Below are 16,789 nucleotides of genomic sequence, written 5' to 3'. Positions count from 1 at the left end.
CCTCTAGTGGTATAATCATGTAACAGCACTACACCAGACAGTTATACTGTATATCCCAATAATAAAACTGAGCTGGACACATATAACTGAAGCTTAGAGTAGAACAATTGACAATCTGGACTTTTTGGGCACATGCATTAGTGAGAACAGTTATCATGTAACTGGTGGTCTGCAGGCTGCATTAGTTGTTCATGCATTTCCTCTTTATGGGGCTTTTTGTACCGAAGAAGTGATCTGGTTACCTACATGGTAAAGTCTGCATGTAACTGTATCTATGTGTTAATGCTGTCCATGGTGCTGAAATATCCACTTGACAGCATTGTTGTGATTAGGTTTATATATCCCACCTTGACTATCTGTTTTAAAAAAATATGTTTTAGGACGTTAAGTCATTGAGTATCCACTGTACACATTATTTTGTGTCTCAACACATTACCACTGTGATGATTACTGATGACTCGACCCCCCTCTGTCCGAGAGAGAGGCAGTCTTCCGGGACGCTCTGCAGCCGTGTCAGCCTGTGTCAGGGTTTCCACCACTGCTGCATTTTGTTGTTGGCCAGGCGGGTAAAAGCTGCTGCTAGCACCGAGCACGGCCTTATTTGTTATTATTAATGTTCAAGAGGCAACATGACATCGTCTCAGCAGTGGCTACTGGTCTGTTTCTCGCTCCTGTGCATTTATGCAGCAGTTGAATCCAAACGGATTTTCAAATGTCCTTCAGGATGCACCTGCACCAAGGAGACCATCATCTGCGTCGGGACTTTACAGATCCCACGGACTGTACCGAGTGAGATCAACTCCCTGTGAGTATCAGTGTTGTGGATTATCTCTTTTGTCAAGCATAAAACAGTCAATGTTGCGTTCAAGGAGACAATTAACTTGCCACGCGGTGCTCCCCTGCAGAGTTGGCTCTCGGTGTGTCTGGTAAAGACTTTGATTTATATGTGTTTACTCCCAACAGGAGCCTGGTTAATGGGTCCATTTCTGAAATCACAGAGGGAATGTTTTCACTTATGCCCTCTCTTCAGCTGCTGTAAGTGTAATTTTGTAACGTTATTGATTTATTGATAATTCATGGACATATCAGGGATATATTGTAGCGACAGTGCAACACACACATACACAGACATAAAAGTGGATGTTAGTATTGCTAACTTGTTTTATCTTTGTGTGTATCATGGTTATGTGGAGTCAGAAATCACGCAAAAGTGTTGGGAGTGTTATTCATTAGCTTACACAATGTTTTGAGTCTGTTTTTCCTTTGCAGACTTTTGAATGCAAATTCTTTGACAACAATAAAAGACGATGCTTTCTCTGGCCTTCCACATCTTGAATATTTGTGAGTTTTATTTGACAATGTACTGCTCTCCTCTTATCATTTTAAATGACATCATGTCTTTTTTTTCAGATTCATTGGTTGCACAAGCGTGTTAATTAATATTATGCATATCAGTGTGACTATATACTATGTTATATTCCAAAACCTCCTTATTTACCCATCCGTGATATTCTGACAAGTTGATCAATATCTGACATGATATATTATGACATTGATGAACCTCAAGTGAAACCAATTTCTTGACTCACTGAACAGATTTATTGAAGGGAACAAGATTGAAACCATCACCAAATATGCCTTTCGTGGTCTGCGAGATTTGACTCATCTGTAAGTCTTCTGTCATTTTCTGTACCAGACAAGCATTATATGCAGCACCAGCATCTCACTTTGACAGAGAATGCCTGAATAAATTACATATTTGTTCATTTTCTGGTCTCCTTCTGATTCTGATTTAGATCGCTTGCCAATAACAAGATGAGGTTTCTGCCAAGAGATCTGTTTTTTGACTTGGATTCATTGCTGGAACTGTGAGTAAGCAGTTGTGTGTGTGTGTGTGTGTGTGTGTGTGTGTGTGTGTGTGTGTGTGTGTGTGTGTGTGTGTGTGTGTGTGTGTGTGTGTGTGTGTGTGTGTGTGTGTGTGTGTGTGTGTGTGTGTGTGTGTGTGTGTGTGTGTGTGTGTGTGTGTGTGTGTGTGTGTGTGTGTGTGTGTGTGTGTGTGTGTGTGTGTGTGTGTGTGTGTGTGTGTGTGTGTGTGTGTGTGTGTGTGTGTGTGTGTGCGCGTGCGTGCTGCATTGCTAAGTGAAGCTGACTCAGGCTGGTTTGGCAGCCTTAAACCCCACAGGAATGAAAATATGGATAGCGTTATTGAGTCTGTCTTTGTTTTACTTTATACTGCATTACATTTTCAAGATTTTCCTTTCAGCTATTTTGTTACCTTTTAAATTCATTTAAAAACATAGTTTTAACAGTGAAAAGAACAAAATATTTGTGACATAATACGTGGCTTAAATTAATCAGTGTCAGGGTATACATTCAATGATACTTCATCATCAATCTGGACCAACATCTGTATATTCTTGTTCTTGAAAGTGTTATGTCCAGAAGCATGGAGCATTATTATGTTGAGCATCAAAAAGATGGTTTGAATATTGCTTTGTTTTGTCACATTCAGAAACATCTTTAAGGACTTTACTCTCTTAATCCTTTGTGGCCACTGAATACTTCTTCTCGTGAATTTTATTAAGTGTGTCCAAGCTGATTTTGTAATTTCATATAACAGGGATCTGCGAGGCAACTCTTTCCAGTGTATTTGTGAGAACAAGTGGCTGATGATGTGGCTGAAAAACACCAACGCCACAGTGTCAGATGTCTTCTGCGCCGGCCCCAGTGACATGAAGGGCAAGCGGCTCAATGACCTTCCTATTCCACCGGGCGAGTGTATCTCCACAGGTAAAATTACACAAATGCCATCAAAGGTAATTATGAATAGTCACTGGCACAGCTAAAGATACAATGTTAAAAAAGGGAGGAAAAAAAACTACATTGCACTCAAAAACAAACAAGCAGATTTCATGCCTGTTTACATATGTGCCTTTGAACCGACACACTATGCGTGCACACACTATGCGTGCACACGCACACACACACACACACACACACACACACACACACACACACACACACACACACACACACACACACACACACACACACACACACATCACCGCTACATCAGCAGCTCTGTCAAAATGCACTTAGGAACTCCAGTGCTTTGAGCTAATGCTAAAATGCTGACGGATAACGTTTGCCGTGGTAATCATGTTTAGCACTGCTGCGGATGATGGGGATGTAATGTTTTGTAGGTATTTGTTAGTATTTTGAGTAAGTATAGACCACTATGTATTTGAATAGATTACATTTCATTAAATTGACATAAATACTTTTCAAATCGTTGTATGTTCACAAAGCATTATATAATTTAGCATACTAATAAAAGCGTTACTCTAAGTGTATAAGTGTATATTCATTCCCTTTCCCTTTTTGTTTTTCTATGTATCTCACAGACTTTGTGCGTCATCAGTCCATTCCCATTCAGTCCATGTCAGCAGACATCTTCTCCTTTAAAGAAGACATCTATGTGGCGATGGCTGCCCCCATCTCAAACAGCTGTGTGGTCATGGAGTGGGATCACGTGGAAATGAATTTCAGAAAATTTGACAACATAACAGGTTTGATAACACACACAAGTCTTTTAAAAAAATAAATAATGAGTCCAGTTATATTCATTTATTGTCTTATAGTCAGGAAACCTCATGAAAAAAACTAAACCAACAATGAATTGTTTTTTGCAGATGCCATTTTCTGTGTTTTAATACAACAAATCTTTTTCATCCCTGAAGGAAAATCTGTTGTTGGATGCAAGTCTGTTCTGATCGACAACCATGTCTTGATTATCGTTACCCAGCTCTTTGGCGGCTCGCATATTTACAAGTTTGACGATCGGCAAAACAGGTTCACAAAGTTTCAAACCATTGAGGTCTTCAACATCTCAAAGCCAAATGATATTGAGGTCTTCCAAATGGACGGGGACTGGTACTTTGTGATCGTGGATAGCTCCAAGGCAGGTATGTCTACTCTATACAAGTGGACCAACCAACCAGACCGCAATGAAACTGGTTTCTTCTCCTATCAGTTTCTCCATGAGTGGTTTCGTGATACAGATGCTGAGTTTGTTGAGTTGGACGGGAAGTCCTATCTCATCTTAACCAGTCGCTCTCAGCCACCTGTCATCTACCTTTGGAACAAGAGCACCCTAAAGTTCATATATCATGTTGAAATCACAAATGTCGACGACGTGGTGGCAGTGAAATCTTTCCGGATAGACAATGACTTGTATTTGGCCATGACTTGCTACATTGGTGACTCAAAAGTCCTGAAGTGGACCAACAAGCAGTTCACCGAGGTGCAAGCTCTGCCTTCTCGAGGTGCGATGATCCTCCAGCCTTTCATAATCTCTGACAAGCATTACCTTGCTCTCGGCAGCGATTACTCTTTCACACAAATCTACCTCTGGGATGCGGAGGCCAAAACCTTCCACAAGTTCAAGGACATTTATGTGCAATCTCCCCGCTCATTTATAGTAGTGACCACCGAGCGGAGGAATTTCATCTTCTCCTCCAGCCTTAAGGGCAAATCTATGGTTTTTGAGAATATAATGGTTGACTTGAGCTTATAGAGCCTTGCAAAATAAGTGACTTATTACTTTATCTGAATCATTTTCCATAAATGCTAAAAAGGAGTCTAAAATGCTGCATATTGATGCAACATAGTGTATCTTTCTTGGCTGGAGACAAACATCTTTGCTAGGTTCCTGTAACTCGTATGACTTTCCAGCAATTCTGGAAGTATGTCAGGCTCCCAGTAGTGAACATTAAAATAAAGGCAGTTTTTAAAAATGGCCTTTCAGCCTTTGGAATGAAACCAGCATGAAGATATTGTTATGGCATTCTGCATATTACGCTAAAGGTGTCTATTATGACCATAGCTTTAGTCTGGCCATCCCACACAGGTAGTAGGAAACCTATAAATGTAGGGATATAAAAAAAGTCTATTATATATGATTCTTTAATGGTGCACCTGTTAGTAGGTGCTCATTTAAAAGTGAGAAGCCTGAAATAGTTATGGCCTATGGTGCTGCACCTCCCAAGGTGTTGGTATGCTGGAAAAGCTGTTAATAGCTCTTATGTAAGGTCACATTTGAAAAGTCTGCTGTCATAGAGAGGGGAAAGATGTGATAATGGTTTAAACATAGGGATGATGTCACACACTTTGGCTAGGTATGCATGGCGTACCACATGGTTGTACACATGATGATATTGTTGTGCTGTGAAGCTCAAAAAAAAGGTTGGAAAGCAGTGATTGTTTGAGAAATCAGACTCCACCACTGTAAGCAAAACAAGTCAAAAGTTAAAATGCACAAAACTGTGTATGTGAAGTGATTACTGGACAACTTGAAAAACTCTTACTACTACCTGTCATGATTGGTGATTCAAATGTGCATGAAACAACGGTTTTCTTGGTAACATTATCCCCATTAACGCAGCTGAATGTATTAGCTTTATATAATAAGCCTAACGCCTAACTGCACCACATTCATAACATGCTACATTATTAACAGAGTGCCTGATTAGTGTCAGAAATAAATGTAATGTTTCCTTATTCCTATGCAAACTGTATAATACTGACTGTTGGTCTTAATAACAATCTTGAGATTAATTGTGTGCAATTATATGACTTGAAATTACATTTACATGGTCTTAAGACACACATGTTTGCTTTTTTATTTACTGATCTTTGATATTTTACATGTATTTTCAGATTTAATTACAGTCAGTTTGGTTTGGAATATAAATCTTTACACACAAATTACAATGGCATGATGTCCAAATAAGGTCATGGTTAAAACATTGCAAAGTCACCAAATGCTAACAAGATCTAGCATAAGCAATATTTTGTTAGTATTTAACATTTCTTTAAAACCCATAGTTTTTTCTATCTATCTTAAAATACATTGCAAATATTTATATATTTAGTTTTGACTATAGACCCTAGAGCTAGCGCTACACTGAAAGCCTTCAGTCTTGTAAGAATGTGTTTGTGTAAACGCATTAAAGTGCATTTAACCACATCTATTGTATTCATCTGTGTTTCTCTCTGTCCTCCATTCTTGTAAATGCACAGACTGTGCATTGTGTCCATAAAGCAGGAACAAAGTGCCTCAGTGAGCACGTTTGAAATTGATAGGGCTGTCAGCATCTGGCATCTGAGACAGCATTTCCTTTGAACTGCAGCAGAGGAGAAATAACACACTCATATGGTTATTGAAAAGAACAAGAAGACACAGTGATCATCATCATCATCATCATCATCATCATCATCATCATCATCATCATCAGGTGTTATGTCTTTCAGTGTTGAGGGTTTGATGTGATTGATGCAGCTTTAAAAGCCTCTTGAAATAAACAGTCTTGTCAAATCTCTCCCCACCTGCTCCCCAGACTTTATTGTTCTGCTGCCGGGTTACCCTATGTTTACTGTTGTTTATCTCCTATCAACAGCAGCAGTTATTTTCTGAAAAATCTGGATGTATGTACATTCATTAGAAAGTATGTTATGCACAAACAGAGATATTCCTCATGTTACCAGTCAAAAAAGAATGTAATGAAATATCCAATTGCTACAGCATGCTGTTCCCTCTTGTACACATGATCAAGTCAAGAAAATCTCCTTTAGTCTCAATGTGAAATGCAAACAGTGACAACCGAACACTAATGTCAAACAATAAGGGGTCAAAGGTTATATGAATGCTGACACAGTATTTACACTTACTTTAGGTTTTTCAGGTCGAGCACACCTCCTGGAAGAGGAAAAGCCCCTCAAATGTCAAAATGTTCAGATATTCAACCATCGTCCTATCAAACAAAGAATAATCAACTTTAAGAAACAGTTTAACATATATTTTATTGGCATTTTTTACATGCCATCTGACGATAAAATAAATATTATTATAGTTACATCACAGTTAATTTAAAGATTATGTAAAATATATAATACATTGGATACCCCAATATTTAAGCCACCTTTGGGTGTTTAAAGGTCCCCCAGAGCCTCAAAACATTGTTGTTTGAAATTAATATTTTTAAATAATGAATTAAAGCAGAAACAGAAAACAATCATATAAAGTCATTATGAACACATTCATTGAAAAATAAATCAAAATGAAACTGATAGAAACAAGCAGAAAGGGCTGCCCCCTACAGCTGGAACATAAAGGAAATTCAATTTGTATCTTTAAGGACCTGAAGACTTCTATTACGATGCACTTTGGAGATACTGGAAATGGAAAAGCTAATTTGTTGTTTACCAATGTAGGTCCGTAGGACTCCATACAAGCTACTAGTCCTCCATCAGTGCTTAGTTCTTATTTTTACGAGGGTTTTCAAATGCGTCGTGACGCATCTCTCACGTCGATGACGTCCGGAAATGATGCAGCTCCTGTTCCTCGATCAATTAATCCATGGTCTTGATGCGTCTTTAAATCTGATCACAACCTAGTGATGCTGTTTTGAAACTCACCTTGCGTCATTACTATATTATTTTTCCTGCAGTGCGAACAGAGATGGATCCGTCCAGGAGGAGCGAGAGCGACTGGCAGGGTCTGGTGAACGAGGTGAGGGAGAAATACGCAGAGAGAAGCTTGACAGATACACTCACAATAACCTCCACCAGTGTTTGTGCAGCAAACTATTGCATTAGCGCTGTATTTCTGTCGTTTCACATGCGGTGTTTCGCCTCCTGTTTGTATCCACAGACAGGTGAAGATGTCGTTTAGATAAACGGAGTAAAGAGGATTAAATCTCAGCCTGTCTAAGGAAGTAGATGTGTTTTCCTCTTATACCTGCAGAGCCTGATGCCATAGAAAGATGATATGTAACTACACCAGCCTGCAGGTGTATTTACTTTTCACTACGGAAAATCTGTCGCAAACAATACATTTCGATGACAGCTCGGGACAAGTTTAACCTTATGTTGTATACAGATCCAGTCAATTGCAGAGTAAAATGTTACTGTCTGTTATGACTATCAACATTACTGTCCTGTTTTTGGGATATTTCGTTACATATTCCAAAACTTTGTTGTATAAGTTATAAGACATTTTTAAAGCAGACTGGCCAATTTTAGGTCTCAAACAATAGATCCATAAATTAAAAACTAATAGAAAACAGGCCTGAAATATTTATGAAGATCTGTTCCTTCTCCTTTATATGATACAATATCTCTGGGTTTTGGGAAATTCAGTTGGACATTTTCAGTATTTTCTTATTAATTGGCTATTAATCAAACACATAACAGCAGATGTATCGATAATGAAAATAATCATCATTTACAGCCCTAAAAAGGGGAATTTCTGACAGATGTCAGATGCTTCATTATCTTTTATTATAAACACAATATTACGTTTCTGGATTTTTTTGGGGTTGAAACTGCCTTCCTAGCCAGTATGATTCAGTATTCATGTAACAAGGTTTTATATTTAGCTTTCTCTTAAATTTGTTTTTGTATGCAGTTCCTCGTTTGTAAGCGGAAGCTGGAGAGTAAGAAAGAAGCGCTCCTGATTCTGTCGAAGGAGCTGGACACCTGCCAGCAGGAGAGGGATCAGTACCAGCTGATGGCTAACCAGCTGCGTGAGCGACACCAAGGACTCAAGAAGAAATACAGAGAGCTCATAGTAAGCAAGACTAGTACAGTTGTAACGATGCATCACAAGCCAAAAAAAAACGGCAGAATGAATGCCAGAATAAATCACACATATGCCAGGCTGGAAAACTATCTATAGTATGCACTTGTGTGAGAATACTGGGGAAAGCAATTGTTGTTTACAAATGTGGTCAAGGACATACAAGCACTAGCATCTCACATGATCTTGTGCTTATTCACGAGGGATTTCAACCGTGTGGTCAAATATCACAAGTACATGAGCAAATATCCAGACCCAGTGGGACCTAGTGCAATTGACCATGCTGAAGCGGATCCAAAGTAAACTAGTGGCTTATCGAACACTACCTGCGTCAGGGATTATATCCTGCAGTTGCTAAGACGTGGTCCCCTCCTTAAGCAGTACAGCAGGCCGACTGAAGTGCTAGGGCATTGGATGACCGAAGGATTGGGAGAATAGTCATATGGGGTTAGATGAACCAAATAAACTTGTTTGTACAAACTCATACGTCGTATCGTCGTTTGGAAGCGTGTTATCGCCTACTGTTGCATCCAAGACAGACAGTACCTTCTGTGAACAGGGGTAGGAAACTCATGCTTGCTGGGCTGTTTTTCTCTATATGACCTGCGAGCTGATCGTGTAAAGAAAGAATGAATGGGACTACACCAGCTCGGTGATACTTTGAGTACGGAAAACTCCTTCGCAAGGCATTGGACACTGGCAAGATTAAGCCTTGTGTGGGCTTTCAGTCATGTGAAAATGTATTCAACTACACATACGTCCAGGGCACAATTCAAAGACTTGTTAGTAAGAAGCATTTAAGGTCCGGAGTGTACCATTAGCTCAAACATCAGATCTCATAAAACCCATAGAAAACTGGGAAGTAGTTGAAAGTCATGTTGCCTCAGCTAGAGCAATAACATCATCTCAGGTTTGAGGAATTGACATGAGTGTTTATAATGGGCCAATAATCACCAACACAGTGTAGTGAAACTGAAGAACTACAGAAAACGTTTGACGCTCTGTCTTCAAAAAGGGGAATTTGACAAAGTGTCAGATGATCTTTTTTTATTGACCAAATACTTATTTTCCCGAATCCAAAATGGATGTTCTACAATTTGCATGAAATGACAACTCCCTTGTTCACTAACAGGACGGAGATCCCACTCTGCCTCCTGAGAAAAGGAATCAAGTAAGTGATTTTAACATATACTCCAAATGGCTACAATTACGAAATAAAATTCTTGTTCTGCACAGTTTTAATTGTCAATCCTGGACATATTCATGTAACAGACCAATTATACATCGGTGTGGAGCTCATGTGATTGCATCTTCATGTCGTCTTCAGGTGAATTTAGCCCAGCTACTGAGAGACTCCAGAGAAAAAAGCAATCAACTCTCTGAGGAAGTGAAGGAGCTGAAACAACGACTGGTGGAAGCTCAAGGTGACAATAAGGTACACACTGCGCACCGTACTGAACGTTGCAATAAAATTAAACAAGAATTCCTCTGTTTTTGTATCTTGCCTATACTGTATCTCCAAGATGTGTAGTTAAGAATCAATGTATCTGATTTGAGTCAGCATAAAACTTCATTTAAATGCAGAATAAAAGGTTTATCAGATTAAATAAAGCAGAAAACGTGCAAAGAACTGTAACTATGTCTCTCTCTCCGAACAGCTTCTACGAATGACCATCACCAAACAGAGGCTTGGAGATGAGGAGGTCGGCACTCGACACTTCCCTGCTCATGAACGAGAGGATCTGGTCAAACAGTTAGAAAGAGCCGGAGAGCAGGTGAGACTGCTGCTTCCTGTCTTTTCTTTTAATGCAATCATTTTGATCATTCAGACGACTTTACGTTTAAAGCTTTTTGGCGAACACATCATGAAACTTAAGCCTGTCAGAGTCAGCCGTGGAGAAAGTATTCACTTCAGTAAAAGTACTTATATCACACTGTAATCATTTTATGAAAATCCTCCATTCAAAATATGTAGCTCCTTTAGTAAAAGTGTGTAGGTATAAAGAGGAAAACAGAAATAAATGAAACAAATTGTTTTTACATATAAATGTAGTGCAACTTCAAATAGTTATTTTTACTAACACTATGCAAATGGAGAGGCAAACTTATTATATTTATTACAAATGTATTATTGTAGTATTCTACCTGTATCATTATTAGATGAAATCAAAGTTTGTGTGTTACACGGTGTGTTTTGTGTGTCTGCAGAACGAGGTTCTGGAGCACAGCGTGAAGTCGCTCACAGACGAGCTCCAGGATGTACGAGCAGAGCGGGATGTGTTTCAGCAGAAGGCTCATCGGCTCAATGCGGAGATAAATCACATCCTGGGCAACGATGAGATACGCATTTTAGACGTAGATGCCCTCTGCATGGAGAACAGGTTTGTTTGTCTTTTTAAAAAATTTAAAAAGTGTCGGCAGCAGTTATTTAAAAGTTTAGGGATCAATCTATTACATCAGATTATATATTTATGTATAATCAGCTGTTAATTAAAAAAGATGATGACAAAATGATGTTTGGATTATTCTAAATCATAAGTGTGAATTTACTGATTGGCTTCTAATCATAAAATATTTCAGGTATTTGCATGAACGGTTCTGTCAACTTCAAGAAGAAATCCACATGCTCAAATCAAACCTGGTGAAGTATAAGGTAGCTATATATTTTATTGTCATTTTTTATACCTTCAATATTTTAATTCTCTTACAGCTGTTGTTTTATATTTTTAACTATTTCTTAATTAAATAAAACCTTTCTGCAAATGTAAAATGTAATTATAAAAAAAAAGCCCTTCTCTAAGAACACAAACCTCTCATGCCCAATGCTTTTCCCTGATTTCAGAGTGCGCTGGACTGCAGGAAAACCGCTAAAATGTGTGGGAAACCTAACAGTAGTGCACTGACTGGTGTACTCTCTGCTAAACAAGGTCAGAAGGATCATGTATTTTTTAAGAAAATGCACATGTAGGCATTTACTCAAGCTTTGAAGATATATATACAGTTTTATAAACCCTTCATTTGTAGAGAGCCTAACATGGTGCCTGTAGTTTAACTGAGACTAATGATGTGTGTGCAGTGAAGGAATTGTTACTGTCTGAAGAAAACGGCTGCAGTTTGCCGGTGACTCCTCAGTCCATCTCAGACCTCAAGTCCCTCGCCACAGCCCTGCTAGAAACCATCCACGAGAAGAACATGGTGATTCAGCACCAACGCCAAATCAACAAGTACTCAATCTTCTACCTAACAAACACTTATGTACACTCTAATTAGTATCCATAAGGCCAGAAAAAAACCTATTGTTTTTGTTTCTTTTCATTGTAGGATTCTGGGAAACCGAGTAGCAGAGCTGGAGAAGAAACTAAAATCATTAGAAATGTCTGGATTATGGAGCCTGCCAGGTGAACACAATTATCTTAATATACTGAAACTAATGCTTCATTGAAATGTGTTTTCTACTTGTTTTTTACAATAATTTATATTCCTTATCCTTTCTTCTGTGCTTTGCTTCTTGCTTCCTGAAGGCCTGACTTATAATGTGTCTCTGGGAATTTATGGAAGTACGTTTTTCTCACTTTCTCTTTCTATTTCTTAACCTTTAAACTTCATCTTATTCAATAACCTCTCATACCTTCCCAAATGAAATGTACTCTCTTCTATTCAATACAACATTGACAAGCATTGGTGGAACTCATACTCAATGTTTTAATAGAAATAACAAATGAAATTGTAGGAAAATAGTTTATTCCAAGTAGAAATTTTGAATTCAAGCGTATTAAAGGTGCATTATTAGCACTTACTAGTAACATAACTTATCAAATAAATCTTTGGACATAAGCAAGTAGTAAATGGGCTTAGTCACTTTCACCACTGCATACAGCTTACTGAATTTCTAATGCTTTTATTAAGCATACTTTGAATTACATTATGTCATAATAGGAGGAAAAGACACCATCATTCTGAAAACTCAGCAGGCGGAGACAACAGAGTCTCCTGGAAAGGAAGGTGAGGGATCAATGTGCTTCTTCCAACTTCTCTCAGTGTACGCCATCTATGGTTCTGTATTAGGGAGATCACATTTCTTAAATCTTCTATTCATACAGGTGATGAAGTGCCAGAAGAAATAGCTGTCGATCAGCAATGCTCCACAGAGGTCTCCGTCCAAGAGAGTGAACCACCTGCTGTGTCAGGTAATGGAGAGGAGCCTCTCGTGGATACATCATCGGCATCCAGCGAGGAGACGTGCCAGCCAGCCGAGGAGGACCCGGCCGGCCCTCATACACCAGACAGTGAGGAGGTTCCCGATAGCAGCCAATCCCTGGACACAACGGATTTAACCATTCAGCAGTCAAAAGACGAGGAGTGTGTGACTGTTTCCTCTCTCACACAACATCCGTCAGACCCCTGCCATGCACAGCAAACTTTAGAGAACCCTGACCCCACAGGAGAAAGAGAGGTAGAGTCTGAAACAGTGGAAACTGTTGAAACTGAGTGTATTTTACCACAGGAAAACATCAATAGCACAATGTCAACTGCTGACGAAGACCAGCAGGACGTCCAGTCAAACCAGGAGACAGAGCTTACAGAGGGGACAGATGTTTGTGAAACTCAGGAAATGTGAAGTCATCCATGAGCCGCTCGCTTGTTGCAAAGTATCAGGAGAAATCCTCAGAAACATGAGGAGAATTGATACATTTGAACATTAGTTATGCTACTTTATTCATTCATGAATAATGAAAAACACCTGAGTAGTTAAGATTGATGGATGGTAAGAAAAAAACAACTAATAGGATACCATACATGAGGGAATTTCTAATGAATGTAAAAGAAATGATAATGCCCCCTAACAAACATAACACAATGTCAACTGTCAGTGACCAGCTATGTTATTTGTGCTTTAATTTGATCTGTTACGAGTCTTATGCATTAATGGTCCAAAGAATGTCGAAACATTAACATAACACCCACGATTGTTGAACAATAACGCTGCTATAACAGCCTCCGAACATCTTTGGAGCTAACTTTGGTAGCGATGAGCTTCTTTCCTAAAAACAGAAAACCAAAACCCTTGCCACAAAGTATGAAGCTTTAAAATGGGAATGTATCAGAGTGGGAGAAACTACGATTCAAGTAAAAGAAAAAGTAGCAAAAAAAGGGCTGTAGAATTGATGTTTCAGAGAGCTCTCACCAGGTGTGGTGATTTAGATTTCTCTGTATTGACACAAAATGTCAGTCTTTGGGGTTTACTTAAGACTGAATATGAACAGTGAAGGAAAATGTAGATTTAATAACATGTCTAATGTTAACTCTGGACTAAGCCACCGATTTAGGTTTCAGGTAGAAATTAACTAAAAATAAAGGGACCCGTGCAATTGCAGTTGACATGAACTGAAAGAGGTGGTTTTGCTAAGGAAAGATTTATCCTTTATCTTTCTACCTCCATCCACACTGAAGCCTCGACATATAGGAAACTATCTCTTATAGATCTCTACATCAACAAATAACAGCCAGATGTTTAGCTTAAGCAGCAGCTTTATTTATTTTATTTAAAAACAATGCAAACATTTCAAAACCACCATTTATTATTCTCCTAAATTTGACAATTTGGGATATTTAGCTTTTTGAATAAACATTTCACAAAAGTTCTTTTTTTGTAATCATAAAAACACAAATGTATCACAGCTATACTAAATGCTGCATGACACTACTATTTATTAAGGGCGGGTATTATTTGCTCTTATTTCTTAACAGGCAAATATTTGATGATATATTTGCTCTGAAGATCTCAGTTGAACCAACGATTTAGTTAAGATGACATTAAGTGAACTAGTCTGTTTCACAAAGAACCCACAACATGTTGTAGTATTACCAGCACTGACTTCTTGGTCATGTTTTGTAACAAAAAGTATTAACTCATCAGATAGAAACACCACAAAACCATATGTGTATATGTGTTGAATGTGCACAAAATGGATTTATTTCTGAAAAATAAATGATTTTCAACTGAATAAAAACCCATTTTAAGTATAGAATTATATAAAAAGCAGCACTGCACAGATGTATTGGAGGTTTTTGTAAGCAAGATATAATATTTAAAATGACCATTCACATGACCATGTTCACCTTAGTTTGGGTAGTGTAACTACTTTAGTCATAAACAAAAAATGTAACCAATGATTGTGCTTGAGGAAAAGTCTAAAGATCACTAAAGTCAAAAGGCTTCATCCTCTAGGAACGATGAATATCTGTAACAATTTATTTAATTTTTGGAAAAGATTAATTCTCAAGACATGTTTCCACCATTTTTAAAATAAAAACAACATAATGATTCCAATCAATGATTTAATCACAGCAAATCTCTTAACTGCCCTGTAAGCCACCATCCACAAGCTTACGTTTTTCCTGCCGTACATTATACGCCTTATACTTCATATTCCAGAGGCTGGGGGGAGAAATCCCAATAATGCAGCAGCCAAGCCTGCGGCCTGCGTTTCCACTCAGCAGGCTCCCAGCGTCACCACCACGCCCCAAGTCATCTTCCTTCTCATGGATCACCACAGCTCTTCCTATCACAGACAGCCCTGTGAACAGTGTGCCCTCAGAATCTATCATCGTATTGATTTTTCCTCGCTGGGCCACAAAGTTACCAAAGTCCCCAGGGTGGTTTGGGTGATGCACGCCATGTGGATTGTAGTGGCCGCCAGTGGAATCACAACCCTGGCTCAGGTCTCCATACTGATGGATGTGCACCGCTCTGGGCACTGGGGCATTCTCTGTGGGGAAGCCACTGAACTGAAGGAGGACCTTAAGTTTCCCCTGAGGATATTCCTGTTTAAACAGTACCTGACCATACACTTTTGGCAGGCCTACAGGAAGTGAGGTGCTGGGTCTCATTTTGCAGGCTGCATACAGAGTACTATTGTACTGCCTGACCTCTGGTGGAGTGTCAGTGGAGACACTTAGCTGACAGCCTACCAGCAGAATCAACAGTGCTGCTCCTTGTATGTTCATTGACCTGAAAGATGTTAATAGCGATAAGACAGTGGATAAACTCATCATGTTTTGCATGAAAAAATTGCTGGTTTACTTAATTGCTGTATTTAGATTCCTTAATTTAAGTTAAAGAAGTAGCATTTATCTCATTACTCTGTTCTTAGTAAAAGTCATGCATTATTTAATGCCTAAGTCAGAAAAATAAGGGAAAACTCACATTATGGGGATATTCATCAACATGTTAGAGGTATTTTAATAGTGTAACATGTTTGAGCTCTTTTGAGCTACTTTTCATACAGTTGGGTGGTTTCATATATTAAAACTGTCACATTATCGTTAAATCAGAAAAATAAGCTAAATGAAGCTTACACGATGTTCCTATCACTGCATAAACAACATGTCGCAGTCTTTCACTCTGCAGATGGAGTTAATTAAGAACAACACGCAGACTTCAGACAACCTAAAGTCGACTTACCCGTGTAGAGGCATGTTAAACAACAAATCCCATCAAAAACTAGAACTTGTAGAAAGGTCTTTCCTGTTTATAAACTCTACCCTGTCGAGCCCAAACGCAAAACGTTTCATAAAAAAGTATTGTATAAGCTTGTCAGTAGGCGTTGTTTACTGTTTGGTGAGGGTGGAGCACCGGTCTTTTTATGATTTGAGACACATGCTACTTCTTTATCGTTTCCTCCAGACGTGCAGCTGAATGCAACCACCTAATTTTACAAATTAGGCTTCTTCGAACAGTTCTCTTCCTTCGTGTTTAAAGTGGATACATTACGGGTAAGAGCAGCGCGGTGAAGTTAGTTTTAGGTTGGATATTCGATGGCCATTCACTCCCATTCACTCCCATTCACTCCGGTCTGTTATTGTTTTAAATCAGGATATTCGCATAAAACAAGGCATCACATGACATGGAAATGGACGCAATTAAAATGATCTTCTATAAAGGTATTTTAAAAATCAATTCAAGACATAGCACCAATCAAAAATGTGTGCCACACAAAACACATTTAATATATATTTTAGAATAATAATGAATACATTCAGCACTAAGTTAGTGAAAATAACATATTTTTTTGTGTAAGTATTTTATAATTTCATGATCCCAAAGTAAAACGATTTGGTTTGGAATTCATCCAACCTCAACTCAACTTA

At 38.6% G+C, this 16,789-nt stretch overlaps 3 protein-coding genes and 1 long non-coding RNA gene across 5 annotated transcripts; 2 read left to right on the top strand and 2 right to left on the bottom strand.

Annotated features, from left to right (window-relative positions):
* The first annotated feature begins 530 nt into the window (after nt 1–530).
* LOC134865213 (leucine-rich repeat LGI family member 2-like) lies at nt 531–6,343 on the top strand. Its single transcript, XM_063884682.1, has 8 exons — nt 531–805; nt 964–1,035; nt 1,270–1,341; nt 1,597–1,668; nt 1,797–1,868; nt 2,621–2,790; nt 3,405–3,569; nt 3,741–6,343. The coding sequence occupies exons 1-8, from the start codon at nt 630–632 to the stop codon at nt 4,574–4,576; spliced, it is 1,635 nt and encodes a 544-aa protein (XP_063740752.1). The 5' UTR covers nt 531–629; the 3' UTR covers nt 4,577–6,343.
* LOC134865216 (uncharacterized) lies at nt 5,736–7,614 on the bottom strand. The gene is made up of 3 exons (XR_010165912.1): nt 7,477–7,614; nt 6,730–6,812; nt 5,736–6,185 (listed from the first exon to the last, which is right to left on the bottom strand). It is a non-coding gene; the product is annotated as an uncharacterized LOC134865216 (long non-coding RNA).
* On the top strand, nt 7,378–15,945 carry LOC134865212 (coiled-coil domain-containing protein 149-like). Of its 2 annotated transcripts, XM_063884680.1 has the most exons (13): nt 7,378–7,570; nt 8,468–8,629; nt 9,771–9,809; nt 9,966–10,073; nt 10,297–10,413; nt 10,847–11,019; nt 11,219–11,291; nt 11,481–11,565; nt 11,715–11,862; nt 11,960–12,036; nt 12,160–12,195; nt 12,575–12,640; nt 12,739–15,945. In XM_063884680.1, the coding sequence occupies exons 1-13, from the start codon at nt 7,520–7,522 to the stop codon at nt 13,254–13,256; spliced, it is 1,653 nt and encodes a 550-aa protein (XP_063740750.1). In that variant the 5' UTR covers nt 7,378–7,519; the 3' UTR covers nt 13,257–15,945. The 2 variants fall into 2 exon arrangements, with proteins under 2 accessions (XP_063740750.1, XP_063740751.1); XM_063884681.1 differs by lacking the exon at nt 12,160–12,195 and having other exon boundaries at nt 12,739–15,944.
* Nucleotides 14,586–16,400, bottom strand: LOC134865215 (extracellular superoxide dismutase [Cu-Zn]-like). The gene is made up of 2 exons (XM_063884684.1): nt 16,104–16,400; nt 14,586–15,650 (listed from the first exon to the last, which is right to left on the bottom strand). The coding sequence occupies exons 1-2, from the start codon at nt 16,115–16,117 to the stop codon at nt 14,996–14,998; spliced, it is 669 nt and encodes a 222-aa protein (XP_063740754.1). The 5' UTR covers nt 16,118–16,400; the 3' UTR covers nt 14,586–14,995.
* Nucleotides 16,401–16,789: the final 389 nt, after the last annotated feature.

Source organism: Eleginops maclovinus, chromosome 5 (genome assembly GCF_036324505.1).
Source record: "Eleginops maclovinus isolate JMC-PN-2008 ecotype Puerto Natales chromosome 5, JC_Emac_rtc_rv5, whole genome shotgun sequence".
In the NCBI taxonomy this organism is placed as follows: domain Eukaryota; kingdom Metazoa; phylum Chordata; class Actinopteri; order Perciformes; family Eleginopidae; genus Eleginops; species Eleginops maclovinus.
This window is presented reverse-complemented; position numbering and strand designations above follow the sequence as displayed.